This window comes from Protomyctophum bolini (genome assembly GCF_963924005.1).
Source record: "Protomyctophum bolini genome assembly, chromosome: 23".
NCBI classification, from domain to species: Eukaryota; Metazoa; Chordata; class Actinopteri; order Myctophiformes; family Myctophidae; genus Protomyctophum; species Protomyctophum bolini.
The window spans coordinates 19,757,385-19,774,939 of NC_137884.1; the positions used below are offsets into that span (position 1 = coordinate 19,757,385).

Genomic DNA, 17,555 nt, shown 5'->3' on the forward strand with positions numbered 1-17,555 from the left:
GACTCAGGGGTAGAGTGGCCGGTAGAGACCAACTATCAGGCAGTGACTCAGGGGTAGAGTGGCCGGTAGAGACCAACTATCAGGCAGTGGCTCAGGGGTAGAGTGGCCGGTAGAGACCAACTATCAGGCAGTGACTCAGGGGTAGAGTGGCCGGTAGAGACCAACTATCAGGCAGTGGCTCAGGGGTAGAGTGGCCGGTAGAGACCAACTATCAGGCAGTGGCTCAGGGGTAGAGTGGCCGGTAGAGACCAACTATCAGGCAGTGGCTCAGGGGTAGAGTGGCCGGTAGAGCGGCCCGGATGGGAGCCGCCGTGGTTCCCCTCCGAAACCGACCAGGCCCGACCCAACGTTTTCAGGCCGGAGCGGGCCTAAAATGTATACTAATCAGTAGGGCCGGGCTGGGCCTCGGGTTCCACGAAAGAATGTATTAAAAAATAATATAATATATATACCGGTATATACTTCTTGTGTTGTTGTGAGGAAGAAGGTGACCTTCCGGTTACCATGACAGCCTCCCACACATTGTCACACATTGTCGCTGTACATGTTGCAGTATATTGTACTGCAGTACAAAATGTAGAAGTCAAGAGTCTGGACCACCGTGGGGTGACCTTTACCTGTGCACCTCGTTCTCCCTAATTGGACTGGGTGGTTTGGTGCCGCTCTGGCATTAGCCTAGTAGAAAATGCGACAAAGCGGTCCACTTTTACTCCGCCGTCTGAAATGAAAACAGTAATTAGTGGAAGAAGAGAGGTCCATGAATAGGACTGGGGGACGTCGTTTGAATGTGTAATTATACACAGTGTGTGACAGTGAGGACCTGCAGCAGCGATGTACTGCAACGGCACATTCTCTCCATAGGCAGGGTAAATGTCTCGAGCCTCGTCGAGGTACGTGACAAGCGGAAAATAGCAGATCTGCAAGCAAGAAAACGCGAGAGAACGCGACAAAGGAAGCGCGGCAATGCGACGCGTCGTGAGCTTGTGCATCTGCAATGTGTCTGCGACGTGCGACGTCGTCGTACGAGAAAGTTTAAATCAGGCTTCAGGCAGGAACAGTCGCTATACGGCAGTGGTGGTGAGTGGGTGCAGAGTGGGTGGTGAGAGGGAGGGGAGCGGTATAAAATCCTGGGAAACATGAATACAAATACATTCACTCCTCCGTGACAGTGATCGCGTTCGATGGCTTTAGCTTGTTTATCAAAGGCAGCCACTCGACGCTTTTTTGACAACACACAATCAGGCACCCATAAATGGGGAGCGAGCGTGACAAAGAGGAAGTCCCGGTGTCAGGAACCCTGACAGGAAACGCTGCAACCCCCCCTCACTCAGCTCCTGCCGTTTCTGTATGCCGCCACCATCACTCGGCTCTATAAGCTGTCACCCCCTTTGGTTCCGTATGAGCTATATGGGTGTTGGTTGGTGCTTAAGCTTGTCATTAAGTGATACTGTCAGCAGTGTGGACGTAGTGAGTTGTGGAGAGGAGAGGCAAAGGGTGGAATGTTGTGTTGGAATTGACTTTTTTTAATTCAGTGGTTAACAGACTGTACTGCGGCTCTAATTATGAAGGGGTTTTCCCCTGAACTCAATCCACAGAATGCCAAGTGTGTCTGTGTCACATTGGACAATCAATCAAATTAATCAATTAGTCAATAAATCGATCAGTCTTATTCATATAGTGTCAAATCACATTCACAACAGGTTGTCTCGAGGCATGTTACACATATAGGATTGGGTTGAGAGAGAGAGAGAGAGAGAGAGAGAGAGAGAGAGAGAGATAAAGGGATAAAGGGAATGTGTGCAATATCTCTGTGTTGTGTATGTTGGGAGTTTCATGGTGTATGTTGGGAGTTTCATGGTGTATGTTGGGAGTTTCATGGTGGAGAGGGCAAGAGACCATCACAAGCGGCTAACAGGGTACAGGAACTGTTCCTACTCTCAACCTTCATTAATAAACACATGCATTGGACTCTACATGGCTTGGCAGACGATATGACGTAGTGCATATAGCCTACATGGGCAACTGGCCGTCCGGGGGCCCTCACCTTCACTTAACCCATTCAGGACGGGACCCAAACTTGTGAAAATAGCAGATCTATACCAGCACACAATGTGTCGCTTCACGTCTTAATTATTATTATTATAATTATATATATAAAAAAATAAATGTAGGGAAATAAAATGGGATTGTTACTCGAGTAGTGATCCATAAACATTGGCCCGTGACACACAACTGGCGCACAGAGTGCCGCGCTATGACCTTGTATAGATCTGCTAATTTTCAATAGCTAAAGTATAACATCATGCTTGAAACACCAAAAAGGGGTTCTCGCCCAAAATGGGATATAGGAGATGCCCTGACATTGGTATTAAAAGTGCACGCAGACCTTCCCTGGCCTGTGTTCACTATGTGTAATTAGACAGAACATGGATATACAACTGTACAGTACTGTGCAAGCTCCGTGTGTAAACCACCGTGGTGTGATGCCAGCGGCAGCAACACACAGCATCTGCACACACAGACAGTGCTGCTGCACAGAGCCTGCCAGAACTGTGGTTTTTGTGAAAGTCCCAGCTCTTAATCTCTTCTCATCCCTTTAAAGAAACGAGCTGCCGCAATTCTTCAATGTCTAAATCACAGCCAGACTAAAGTAAACAGCAAAATGTTATTTCCTTTGGGTTTTAGTTGGGGGGGGGGGGGGAGGGGGGCACATGGAATTGAAAATGGCAATATACGTCTCTGAATTACTAGTATAAAAGGTAAAGTTCAAAACAATTGAAAGGAGTCGATGTCGTATACTGTAGTATACTATCACTATTGACATGATGTCAGCTAGTGTTGAGTTTGACAGCACATTTTGATTTCGTTTTTAGTCATAGTCTTTTGAATAGCCTACAATTCTGTTAAGTTTCAGTCATATTTTAGTTATCAGTAATGCTTTCCCTTTAGTCTTAGTCAACTAAATATCCGTTTGTGGTTGACTAAATCTACAGTTGATTTTAGTCGACAAAAATGTATTTTGCCGGGCCTTGATGGAGTTGTAATGACAGATTTTACACTTGTTGCATGCTGAAAATAGCAGGTCTACAAGCTCAGCTATTTTCAGCATGCAACCAAGCATAAAATGACTCTTCTCCACTACCTAGAATATTTTAGTCTAGTTTTTATTTATAGTCAATCAATATATAGTCTTAGTTTTGGTCATCATAGTTTTTAGTTTTTACTTAGAAAGAAGATAGTCGACGAACATTTTTCGCCATAGTTTTAGTCGACGAAATCAACACTAATGTCAGGTATAAATCATCCACCATGAATCCAAACTGTAGTATTATACAGTACAAGGAACATGCGCACGCACGCACGCACGCACGCACGCACGCACGCACGCACGCACACACACACACACACACACACACACACACACACACACACACACACACACACACACACACACACACACACACACACACACACACACGCACACATCTCTGTCTTTCTGAGTCACCATGTGAACTGAAGGCATCACATGGGGTGAAACAGATAAAAGACTTCCTGTTTGTGCAGGATGTTCTGGAGCATTATGGGGAAACCAACCAACCAGTTCTGTGGAAAAGATGAAAGAGAAGCCTGCCTACATGCGCACAGGATTAGATAGATAAAAGATAAAAGATGGATAGATAAAATAGATAAAAGGATGGGATGTGAAGGCTTTTAGCTTTTCCTTTTAGCTTTTCCTACAATAAAAATGAACCTGAGCTGCGTGAAATGTTTTGTCGTTGTGTGATTATGGCTTTGTTGATTACCCTAATCATTTATCAGCCCTTCATTACAATTCTGAGACAGGCCAATCGTAGGCACGTAGGATTGTAAATAGGATGCGACAGGAAGCACGCACATCTCCAGAAATTCTACAGGTGCTGGTCAAAAATACGTACGATGAAAAAGGAAGGGATGTCCGCACACTGAATTGTAGCTCCCAGGGAAATCATTTCTTTTGTTACAACGTTTCGACAGGTATGATACCTGACGAAGACCCACAGTGGTCGAAACGTTGTAACAAACGTAACAAAATTAATAATTTTCCTGGAAGCTACAATTCAGTGTGTGGACATCCCTTTCTTTTTCATGTAGGATTGTAAGGCAGATAGGCTACATGGGTAGTAACTGCTGGAAATAATTGAAACACCACTTGCTACCAGGTTTTCCTTGGACAATAATCCCCAGATATTTCTTCAAAATGACACCAATAGTTTGATACTTTATGTGATCCCACGTGATTAGTCTGCCAACGCCAGGCTACATTAATGTGCTATAGAGCACCGACATTTGACGTCATTTACACATCCTATACCTGGTTCACATTTTTTCCCCCATACTGAATTCCTTTTTTTTTGGTATAGCGTCAAATAAGAACCTGTCCCAAAAATAAACAGATGATCCCATAGGTTTCACTCATATGGATATGAAGAATCAACTGACGGCGAGAAAATGCTAATTCTTTACATTTGCTAATTACTTAAATTAGTTGCCGCCGAATTTGTTATATTTTCACCAGAAAGTGTAATGAAATATGAGTGAATGACTATCATAAACGATACAGAGCTATACCTCCCCGACAATATCTGCGTGTTTGTTTTAGAATGAGAGGTCATTAAGATGACCCAATGTTATTCTCCATAGAATAATTGCTTCCGCAAACCCAGGGGGATGAGAGTGTGACGTCAGGACTTCGTTACTCTGTGGCCGAGAGAGATTGGCCACAGTAACGGTTGCTGCCTTTGAGTGGAGCATGCTCTTGTTGTAATGATTTGATGCCTATGATAACTATTGTCTGCCTTTTTAATATATGTATTTATGTACTGTATTGATGTATTTCCTGAATGGGAGTCTATCAAAATTCGAAAGCCACTTGTGATTATGGTTCATTGTCCTTGTCATGTCTTTGTATATTCAATCTTTTTATTTATAATAGTGTTGTGCCTGAGCTGTTTTTCTTTTCTTTATTTTCTTTTGTTTTGTTTATTATGTTCTTGTTGTGTAATGTCTGTTTGTCTTTAAAAAACCAAAAAATATACTTTATAAAAAAGAAACATTGTCAATCTGGCGAGTGGGTTGGCAAAAAGAAAGTTACTTCGGCAACTGAAGCGCAAAGAACAACTGCAGGCTTTGACATTCCCTTTTCCATTACCCTTTACATTTTGGGTGACTATACCTCTTCAGACTGGATTCAGAGTCAGGCTGAGCCATTGGGCTGGAAACTAAAGATCTGAGGTGTCTCTCCTGGACTACCTGCACCTCTGCAGAGTCTCTGCTCTCAGTCATTTGGCAGCCTGAAAACTCGAATGAATATAGAATAGCAGTGGTGGCCATTTTCTGGTTCCACACCCAGACCCCATTACGATGTGTCAAGTTATTTCCGCTATATATGTATACGTGTGTGTGTGTGTGTGTGTGTGTGTGTGTGTGTGTGTGTGTGTGTGTGTGTGTGTGTGTGTGTGTTTGTATACTGTATATTTCAGTCACTCATTTGTCATTATCTGCCCTGTGCACTTTTTTTTAATGACAAAGCCTAAAAGGCAAAACAGAACTGTAATTTATATTTGTGACGTTCCAATTCCCAAATGCCAGAAACACAATTAAATAGTTAATCGCAGTCATTAAGTGTGACAATTAATCTTTAACGTGAATGTGTGATCATCAAGATCAAGACAGCCCTGCTGGAGCATCAACAGACAGACAGACAGAAAGAAAGAAAGAAAACAAGCAAGCGACTGCATTGAGCCTCCATGCGTCGGCTGTGAGAGAGGATGACAATGTGACTCACAGACTCACACCTCGCAAGTGCTGTAGGAAAACATACGATAACATGACTGACGACAGGAAATCTGTTTAACCACAAACCACAAGCTAAACAGCCACACGGGAAAATCTGACTATGACCACGTCGTCCACACAGAGAGGTTTGAAAATAAATCTGAGTCGAAAATTAGAATACTTACTACAGTACGGCGTGATTAGAGAAAAGAAGAGATAATACAACAATTATATAATTAAGTGATCTGGACAATCAGAACAACCTTCAATTTTTTCTTATATAAGTTCTAGAGAAGACAGTTCTTAAACAGTTGATTGTCAGATTTGTGTTGTTAAAATATTTCAAAACTATTCCACATTTGTGATCTACAAGCTCACAACACATCGCATCACAACACAGTGTGAGCTTGTAGATGGTCACAAGGGGTCATTGAATGGTTTGACGAGTATACAATCATATGCGTATCAACCTAGTTTAATTCTATCCCAAGTGAAATAAAATTAACACCAGGACAGCACAGGTTGTTGAAAATGTGCTCCAACCTGAATCGTGATCCTACCCCCCTGCACACATAACATAAGACGTGTAATACTTGACAGAGAACATTGAGAAATAGTTCCATTTGACGTAACGCGGTATAATCTGACAGCCGTGACGGGCAATGTCAAATTTCCTATTAGAAGGGATGTCAGTCACCAGACGGAGCCGTTTAGAATGTGTGACACCGAGTCGACTCGACCAGGTGCTATTTCCAGTGTGTGCAATACTGGCAATGAATAGTGAATAGTCATGCCCACTGATTTTGACTCTGAGGCCACCTTGGTGGCGTTGGGGTTAGAGTGAACTCATCAAGGACAGTCAACTCCAATACCCATCAGCCACCTGTTGTACTGACATCACCACTCGCATGGTTCAGGGGTCAACAGATGGAATAGAGGGCATGCACGTGAAATCATCATCAAACCCAGCCGTAAGTTATGCAGGAATGCCTACTGAGTGGCAATAAAATGCATCCAAATAGAAAAGTCCAATCTGATTGCATTAAACAACGTTAAACGATGTTAAACTCAATTTGCATGTTGCTTTGCCACTCGATGTGCCATTCACTTTGAGCCTGCGCATATACACTGTTAAAACATGGTGTTTGGAGGGTAAATGTTGCCATGACAGTTAAAGATGCCATGCAGTCACATAAACTATGCAAAGTGCTGGTGGCTACTGGTAGACCATTAATTTTGCTAGTACAGTACTCTATGCCTGTTAGCACTGTTATTGCTGTCATTCTTGGAGGTTGCCAAGGTTTGTGCTCAAACAGCCAAAGGCGAGGTGTTGCCTTCAAATATACATAATTGCAGAAAGAGGTGCGACAGTCACTGCATTCATTTAAACAAATCTTGTACTAAAACATGACATTTCGGCAGGGACAGCCGGACCTCTGATGAAGGTTGTCTGGACTGCTTTTATGTTTATAAAAAATATTTTTTAAACAATTGAGTGTCACTCCTCTTTTGCCTATGGTTGAATATGTAAATAACAACATTGCAAGCATTATGATGACCTTTAGAGAGGTTCAAGCCGAGACTAGCCAAAGTGCCTATCCGTGTGTTCCTGAGGAGGCCGAAATCCAGTGTTATGTCCAGCATGACTTAATACACATAACACGTGACTTGATACATGCGTTTATGCTCCATTAGCTGTCTAACATTTCAATGATGAAATAAGGTAGACAGATCACAGACCACTGTCACGGGGCAACCCGTGCCCTATATACAAAGACACATGAAACTGTTTCCTATAACATGCAAGGACTGTTGTTTTAAACTTTATTTGAATGGTAATCACTGATTGGTTAGTTGTCTCTCCTGCACTGCTGGTGGCATCTCCCTTGATGAGGAAAGGGCCAAGTGCTATGCAGGAGAGGGGTGTTTCTCCTTATTCTTTGAGTAATTGTCATTGAGTGTTCATTCTGTTTTATACTTGTTTAATTGTAACACATTATTTAGAATGTTTAGGTTACTGTTTATTCAAGGTGGTTGGAAGTATTTATTTATTAGTGTAGTATTTGAGAAGAAATGTGCTAATTGAGTCTGTGCCCAGTGGTAGGACCCACTCCTATTTAAAGGAGGCTGCAGGGACAGGCTAGTTAGTTGGATGTGGGCATTGACACAAATAACATCCCTGAGGGAGAGCTACAGGGCCTTGTGTGATCAAGGTGCAGCCTGAAGAGAGCTCTCATCCTGTTTGGGTTTTGTTAGGAGTCTTGCCCAAGTCTTTATTTATCTTTTTGTCCTTTCTTTATTTTGTTGCCTGTAATATAGTTTGCTATTGAGAATTATTGCACTGAACAATTGTATGGACTTTTGGTGGAGGAGTTTGGGGGAAATAAAAGCCATTCCTGACTGTTCTTGGAGCCTTGGCCGTTCGGGCAACTTCACAACCACCACGGGCAAAGTGAAGGAACGCACTGTGACCACACCATGGTGAGGAGATCAAACGTTCCAACTTTGAACCCTGCACGACATGGGATGAAGGAAGTATACGAATGAGAGGAATTATTATCTTTGTTCTGTTGTTCAGCTTCCCTGGCGTTTCCCGTGGCTACGGCCTAATCTTAATGAGTATAGCAGATGATCACGGGTGTTAATTAATGAGAACGACATGGTGCTGTGATTATATGTTATGGAGGGACCGCTGCCAGTATAGCCCCCCACACCATCTCACACTTCTGCCAGGCCTCTCCTCCTTTACTTTGCAACATTAGACATCGCCCACTCTCTCCCTCCTCTTCCTCCTCCTCCTCCGTCCCTCTCTCATTATTACCTCCTGCTCACTCACGGTGCCTGATGTGATCACGATTTATTTTGGAGGAAGCACAAGGATGATCTGTGCACTCTGAAAACCAGAATGTTAATTTAACCCTAAATGAGTCCAGCTTTACACTAAGGATTGATTATCACTCAGGATTTTTGCAATGTGCTCCAACAACTCGATGGATGAAGCTCATAAAAGGAGTAAAAATAGAGTGAGGAGAGGACAGAGATGCATCCTTAAAAGCCACTGCTGCACACGTGGCAACATGGCACCACAATTCACGGTTTCTTATCACCGATATCACGTGAAACCAGGGGGCTGGGAGGGAGGTATATATACACAGACCTCTCCTCTTATGTCATATGAAATCACAACGACATGGAAGTGCATGCAATCGGCAATCAGAACGGGTGGTTGCATTTTCACTGCTACAGCAATCTGTCGGCTCATCTGCGCGTCCGCCCCACGGGCGTTAGGATGGGCAGAAAACGATAAGAGAACACAGAGTCAAGCTTATTAAACCATGTCGGAAGATGAATATCCATACACACCCCCCCCCCCCACCCCCACCCCACCAGAAAATACACCCTACTGCTAATTTAATAAACCAGCTACGGCAGACCAAAGCAAGTCCATTATGTCGTGTCATCTGTCCCGTGGAGCTTGCATTAGAACCTTAGAGGGGTGGGCGATGCCAAATGGCATGCGTTAATCAGATACAAACAAGTCATTTGGGATTACAGAATGAGACGTCGCCTCCGGCAAGTTTTAAAGTTGATGACCAAGCTGTGTGTTTTGTGATATGGCATGACCTCCCAGTCCAGACCTATACCACTCTGGTTCTGTTATTGGAAACTTAATTGCGTCAAAACGTCACCAGATGTTTGCGAAACGTCTCGTTGCGTATGTAACCGCTCTCTCTCACTCTGTGGTAGCCGTGTTCCTTCCTATCATCTATACATCTCCTTCCTGTCTAGTGTGTCTAGTCTACACTAAAGTACATCTTTAGCTACAAAAATCATGCATGGTTGGCTTATAACTCTGAGAGCGTTATGGGTCCCTTTCTACACTCTGACAGTTCTTGATGTAGAAATTATGGGTGAAGGCAAAAGACCCCAGAGACCAGTTATTTAAAAGCCATTTCTGCAGTACTTAATTACTTATACAGTAGGACCAAGCTGAAATGGTGGAATTGACAGATTCCCCTGCTTATTATATAGTCAAAAGAGATTGGAGTATTTATTAATCCTCTTTCACTATAAATTACTGTACATGAGATTTATTTGTTGCCACATAAATATGAATGATGTGGAATTTCGTTCAATGGGCTATTTAGCACCGCAATTCTGACAACTGAATCTGAAACAATTTTGTTTTAATTGTCCCTAATAATACCATTTTAGGCCAGTGAGAATTTATTGTCACAAAGCTGAAACAAAAGTGTGTTGTTATTGTATTATGCAAGTTAACCACCACAACCAGGCATCCCTATATCATTACATGTCAGTCACTATAGTCAAAATTGTAAATGAATGTCAAGTATTGCAAAATAGCAGCAGATCTACAAGCTCACATACATCAGATGCCCCGAATTGGCTAAATAAGTGACAAAGTCTAAGTTTATATAGCCTCTAAAACCAAACCCAAAACAGTTGGATTGCAAAGAACATCATTGCGTTTTGTTTTGCTTTCTACAATTGGGTCATACTGTACTGTCTGGGTGAAAATATGCAACCTGGAGGGGTGTCTGCACGTGCCTCTTGCTACTAAAACGTTCAGAATAGCCAATAGCCAGACCCAGACCAGGACCAGATAAATCAGTGAACAACACTGATTTAATTATAGCACAACAGTCCAATTCCACAGCGGAAACCATTGATCATTATGACGCCCTCTGTAGAAAAAAAACATTTTAATGTTAGGGATGAGAGAGGTGGTCATGAGTCAACCATGAACTATTATTCACTACTTTATTGTTTATTATTATTCAGATCCATATAATTTGACTCGCCGTGTACAAAATGTAGGACTTGGAAATTGGTAGTAGGTTCCTGGTTTTGCTCTCCTCCTGGCTTACAGTACGTTTTAACAGTGGGAGACCTTAGAGACCAACGGCGAGCGTCGCTTAAATTTCATTGGCTATCGCCCAATCGCCCACTGTCGCCGGGCGACGTCGCCCAAAAGACTAATCGCCTGTTCGCCTGCCATCGCCTCTATTGCCAGTAGTTGCCAATCAGTGGCAGCTAGAGGCGGGATCAAGGCATACACAGTCCTGCCTTGATCCCGCCTCTAGCTGCCGCTGATTGGCCAGGCCATTTGGTGGCCGGAGCATCGAGTCTGCCTGAGAGTTCCCAGATGGGAGCAGGAGGGAGGGGGGGAACCCAGTGTACTCTCTGCTGCCCCATCTGGCGGAGTCAGGTTAAGTAGTTGCCGGGTCCCATTGACAAATAATGCACTTCCGGGAAATTCGTCTGGCTGTTAACCCATTCTGACCTGAGATCAGATTCATACGAGGTTTCCACTGGACACACACTGGTCTGATTAACCCATTCTGACCTGAGATCAGATTCTAAAAATGTCAGTCGTTTGAGAGTTCTTCGATTTTTCAAAAATAGCAGACCTACAAGCTCGTAGCGGCGCGCTATGAGCTTGTAGATCTGCTATTTTTCAATAGCTAAAGCATGACATGATGCTAACACCAAAAGGGGTTCCCACAAAAAATGGGTTAAAACGTAGGGTTAGTGTGGAAGTGTCCTTGAGCAAGACATGCTGAGCTCCAAAATGCTCCAGATGAGCATGTTGGTGACTTGCATGGTTTCCTCCAGTCTGTTTGAATGGGTGATTGGTGAATGTAATGCACACATGGTGCTCTTGTACAAAGGATAATGTTGATACTATTTGTATTCTTTTGCCATATACTTAGCGCCAAATATTTTCTCAATTATGAGCGGTGCAGTTGTTTAGATCTCCTCCACAGCACTATAATATTACAGCCTCCACTCTCTCATGCACACACACGCACGCACGCAAGCACGAGCGCACACACACACACACACACACACACACACACACACACACACACACACACACACACACACAAAGAGATTGCAGAAGTGTATTTAGCTCTCCCTTCTCTCTCTCTCTCTCAACACGCATGCACACACACACACACACACACACACACACACACACACACACACACACACACACACACTGTATATTATGGACAAATATTTCTACCATCATTATATATTTCTTTCTCTCTGAGTATGCTTAAGTAAGGATGTTTTGATGAAAGGAAATCTCTCTCTCTCTGCATTACCCCCTCACTCTCTCTGCTCATCTCTCATGAACAGTAAACACAAAACACAAGAGTGCCTGGGATTGGATTGCCTCTAAAACAGAGAGTTAACATTCTTCCTCCTCCAGTTTAAATCTTAGTACACAATAGCTTCAAAGGAATATAAGTTGGAGCATGTTTGGAATTTTTCATGCATCCCATAAATATATATTTGGATTGGGGGGGGGGGGAATCCCCCCGAGCACTTTCTTTTATATCCGGGATCAACCAAGATGCAGGCACTTTCTATTCTAACAGAAAGTGCACTTTCTAACAGAAAGTGCCTGTCAGATGCAGGCACTTTCTGTTAGAAAGGTGTATGGGCCTTGAGATGAAAGCTGAGGCTAATCATAATTCAAGGCACTGCCAAGCCTTTTATTTGGCTTGAGTAATTAGGTGTGGAAGATAAGGTTATTACCCATGCAGTATAATTATCCAATTATGGTCATATTTCTATGCCAAGACTAAGTGGTTTAAAACTCTGGGTAGATAATTTTCCAATCCCTGCAGGTCTATCAGTTGAATCTAATTATGTCGGTTTGTAAAAGAAGAAAAAAGGGGGGGGGGGGGGGGCAGGGGTGCTTGATCAACATAAAGACAACAGGTGCCTTTGTGGTTGAGACATACATGTGTGTTAGTGTGTAATTAAAAAATAATTTAACAAAATAATAATTTTAACGGTCTTACCACTTGCATTCTTCCCACATATGAGGTGCTGGTAAGGTTGGAACAAACCCCACATTTCCGAGTCGTTATTGATGGCCTGCTCGAGGGACTCGAGCGTAAACTTGGGGATGCCGTTGTCCCGCTCAACGAGCGCGCTGCGCCGAACGCGGCCGAACACCTCCCTGAAAAGGCTCTCCATGCACGCGGTGAGGTATATGGCCGCGTGCTCGTGGACCCGCAGGGCCACTCGGCTCTCGACCATCCACTTGAAGAACTTCCCCACGGAGAAGACGAGCCCGCAGCGCGCCGACTTGCCTCGGCTGAACTTGTCGCCCGTGCTCATGTTGTAGAGCGACAGGGCGCCGAGGGCCGCGCCGAGGCAGTTGACGGAGACGGTCCAGGAGAGCACCATCCGGATGGCGCTCTGCACCTCGTGCTTGGTGCACTTGGCGTAGCGCAGGCTGAGACGCTGCGCCTCCCGGGCCAGCCTCACCAGCGCGCGGCCGACCAGAGCCGAGAGCCTGGCCAGGACCTCCCGCGGCGGCAGCAGGGTCCCCCCGGCCGGCCCGGCGACGACCCCCGCCGCCGCCGCTCCCCCCAGCTCCTCCTCCTCTCCTCTCCTCAGCGCGCCCTCCACCTCGCCCAGGCTCCATGGCAGCTCGTCCAGCTCGGGCAGCCGGGCGCACTGACCCGAGCACTCCAAGATGTCCGTGTCCCCTTCCAGGACGGTGTTCACCGTGTCCAGACTGTTTTGTCTGCTGTGCATGGACTCCGTCAGATGCCAGCAGTTGCCCCCGTGCGCGTGCGACAGATGCGCGTGGTGGTCGGAGCAGCACAGCGACACGCTGGACGACCTGACCGAGTCCGCGGCTCCACCATAACCGGAATCAAGCGTTAAATCCTCCAGCGTCCTCACAGCGGTCTTACCCTTGCCTGCCATAACTGCACCGCATACTGTTAGGTATGCTTGTTCTCAGTCAAATGCCACAAATAAGTCGTTTTATTGGCGCTGCTATCACAGCTCCTAGATCTCAGCATGGATTTCCCAGGTAAAAATAAATAACAATACGACTGTAGACTGCGATCGGGAGCGTCAGTGAGCGCTTTAATACTTTTCCTTCTTCAAGTGAGTGCTTTTGAGCAGCTCTTGCCCACAACTTCTTGCCTGAGCGTTGGAGCCCACTCACTGCATCAAGCAGCGGCGCGCACAGCTCTCACAGAGAGGAGGAGGAGGGGCTATGATGAGTGGGCTAAAAGCGGCCAATCCACATTTTTGCCAGTCTTGGTTGACACAGGCAACTGGCAGGACAAAAACGTCTACCTGGTGCAGTGGTGGTTAAAAGACAAGCTACTCCACCCCAGGCTACTGTCTTGAGTCTAGTATCAATGTATAGACAATTAGACAGAGATACACAATGGTCAAATATTACTCCACAAGTGAAAGTTGCACAATGCACTGTCAAATTTGTACTAAAAGTCTGTACATCACATCACCCATTTTCAACCTCATCTGAGTCATCTCTTCATATAATTTATCCTTCCTTAATCCCTGACACAAACACAATTTATGTTTACGCACTTTGTAATTTGTATATGAATTGTGAAACCTGCCAATGACATCATCGGTGGGGATTCTGCAATTCAATTGCAGATAGTCGCCACTCGCCAGATAGTCCTCTGTGTCAGTGCCGAATAAACCCCTCCGAGCCTCCGAGGGCCCTGGCACTACACCAAATCAAAAGGCCCCATGCACGTGCGCATGTGATTTGTGCGCATGCACGTAACAATCAAGAACGACACTTCATCTGCCTGGATCTGATATAAACTCACAAAGTTCGGAAACTTATAGATTTGGTCCATTATTTCTCCACTTTAATAATACCAATTGGTATTTGTATCTTATATCATTTTAATCGTTGATTAGTCACCTGCCTTTACACCAAGGTATAGCATATAGCAGGGGTCCTAAACTAGAAATGCTGAAGGTCCACAAATCATTTTTTGAATAAGACCATGGTCCAGTCTCTCCAACTAAACTAAACTAAACAGTTCCATAACACTGAGTGTAAAATTAATAAAGTGTAAAAATGGTCAATGTGTTGTTTTTTCCTTATTACTGTGGGAGAGTGCAATCACCCACACACTATGCAACTCAAAGCAAGGGTTGAATACTATGCAGGCAAATGTTTTGGGGGTGCAATGTTTGCAACGTTTAGCAGTGTTACTCAGTCCAGGAATGTCCGATCCCTATACATGCTATACCTTGTTGTAAAGGTGATCAACGATTAAAATCATAAGAAACGATATCAATTGGTATTCTTATAGTGGAGGAATAATGGACCAAAGTTAAGTTTCCGAACTTTGTGTGCTCAGTTTATTTTAGTCTCCTCCCACCTGTTGGACGACACTCGCTGGGGTTCCTGTGTTTAGTCAATAGTCTGTGTGTTGCGTTACATTGAAATCGGTGACCTATGAATACGGTTTCGATGGAAACAACAACCTATTTGAAATAATCTTGCACAGGGCCCTGCAAACTGCAGGCCCTGAAGGTGCTTAATACTCAAAAGTAGCCTACATGCTACACCTGGCTCCAACCACTGCAATTAGCCTAATCATCTATATTAGCCTATACACTGCAGTGCCTACTAGTTTAGTTAAAACATTGTTTTATTAATTATTGCAATCTGGTTTTATTCCAGATTGCAGCTTTAAACATTATAAACAAATACGTGAACCCCTTTCTAGTAGACTGAAGACCAGTTGGTGTAATGATGTTTCATCCCAGTGCTGGGGCATCGTCTTGTACATCAGAGTTTAACTTATAGTTCGTAGTCTACCACACCGCCTTTCATTCAGAGGCCTCGCTCACACTCTTTATTTACACTAGAACAGTGCACGTTGGGGGGGGGGGGGGGGGTGATCAGGTGTGATCAATTGTCTAATAAAGGGCGAGGTCACGCATCATTGTGATGTCAGACCATTATTGTGATGTCAGAACAGGCCAGCACCAGCCTCTAGGGGTGATCATTGCCTGTTGGGGTGTGATGGTGATCAGGTGTGATGTCAGAACAGGCCAGCTCAATATATGGAGCTCTAGGGGTGATCTGGATTTGGGCCCTGTCCGGAGCCTGGACGGAGGCTTTTGTGCTGGTTCTGGACAACTGGGGATAACACCGTCACCGGGCACTGTGGTGGTGTGGAACGTGTGTGTCAAATTTGAAGTGGGTGGGGTGAAATCTCAAGTCGAGTTACATGGATTACAGACGTACGCACAGAGACTTGGTGCATTTATAGATAGATGGCTCTGTGGTAACCTTGGCAAAACTTTATTATAACAGATGTCTCTATACGTTCTGGAGTCTGGATTTATATGAAGTCTATACCACTTGACTTCAGCAACAGCTAGCCAGCCAGCCAGACTCTGAAATTAAAATCTCTCTCTCTCTCCATGGTCTAAAGAGGGAATGTGCTGCTCACTGGTTCGTGCAGCATATAATTCCATGGACTAGTGATGCAATGCAGCAGATCTAGCTGACAGGCTCAGGTGAGTGTGTGTGCGCGCGACTGTGTGTGTGTGTGTGTGTGTGTGTGTGTGTGTGTGTGTGTGTGTGTGTGTGCGTGTGCGTGTGCGTGTGCGTGTGCGTGTGCGTGTGCGTGTGCGTGTGCGTGTGCGTGTGCGTGTGCGTGTGTGTGTGTGTGTGTGTGTGTGTGTGTAGGTGGGCAGCTGCCAGCTGCTCCTATAGGCTCATTTTGTAGGTTCAACTAAAGCCTGTCCTCCTTGTTAAGACTTGTTGCTTGGTAACAGCAAAGTGATCATGATTTTGCAGCATGGATAATTGATTATCCCCCCATAATAGTATGCAACATATTTCAGTGTGTATATGGAGTTATTATACTAATACTTAGTTGGCATAAGGATACAGAGCAGACTATTCAAGATAATGAATGATAAAAGGCGGCGGTGGCTCAGGGGTAGAGTGGCCTGGATGGCAACTGCAAGGTTCCCAGTTCGAACCCGGGCTCCCCCAGAGTTAACAACCTATAGAAGGCAAAATATTAAAAATGTCATCATGCTTTATGTACTGTATCATGTGACGTGTCAAACTAGGGGGTTTTCGTGATGCTGAATCCATTCCAAGCATTCATTTTGCAAAGAATGGTGGGCATGGCCGTTTTTAGCCCAATGAGTGTTTTTTGGAATGGAATGGCTTCAGCATCATGAAAACCCCCTAGTCACATGCTACATAAAAGTTTGAAATTTGAATTTTTTGCCTTCTATATATGGTAATGGATTGGTCACAGATTATGCCGATTACGAAAATTGCTCAACATATGCAAGTTAGCATCCGGCAGTTTCTACATGCTGGGGACCCATACTAAACATGTATAACATAAAAGCTATCTACTAGACTAATTAAGTAAAGCCTGTGAGTACTTTTTCCACCAGTGGGTCCTTGAAAAGGAAAAAGGTTGAGAATCACTGGGCATGTGTTATACTGCCATCTTGTGGGCAGACGACAATAATACATCCATTGTGTCTTGAGGCGGCTGCTTGCCTACTGGCATAGTACATATTACAGTACTGTACGTACTACCATTTCATTCGTCGTCAGACGTGACCTACAATACGTCTTGCAGTTAGCGTCATTAAACCCGACTTATAACGTTGTCGTGCGTCAAAAAGTGTATTATGATAATAATAATAATAATAATAATAATAATAATAATAATATAATAATAATACTAGTGTTTTATGTCTAATACTATAATACTTCAAGTTAGTGTGGTTTATTTCTTATTTGTAAATGTAACCCCACCACACGCACGCACACACACACACACACACACACACACACACACACACACACACACACACACGCGTACGAGCATGTGTACACGGTACACTAGTCTGTCCAGTGCGTA

At 44.3% G+C, this 17,555-nt stretch overlaps 1 protein-coding gene across 1 annotated transcript in view; it reads right to left on the bottom strand.

Moving 5' to 3' along the window:
* Window positions 1–13,802, bottom strand: part of LOC308310980 (ankyrin repeat and BTB/POZ domain-containing protein 3-A-like) — a gene marked incomplete at its 3' end in the record, with an annotated part of 179,924 nt that extends 166,122 nt beyond the window's left edge. The window contains exon 1 of the mRNA XM_080757473.1: window positions 12,654–13,802. Coding sequence (XP_080613599.1) covers window positions 12,654–13,572 — 919 coding nt within the window. The 5' untranslated portion in view covers window positions 13,573–13,802. The remainder of the gene's footprint in view (window positions 1–12,653) is intronic.
* Between the last annotated feature and the right edge of the window lie 3,753 nt (window positions 13,803–17,555).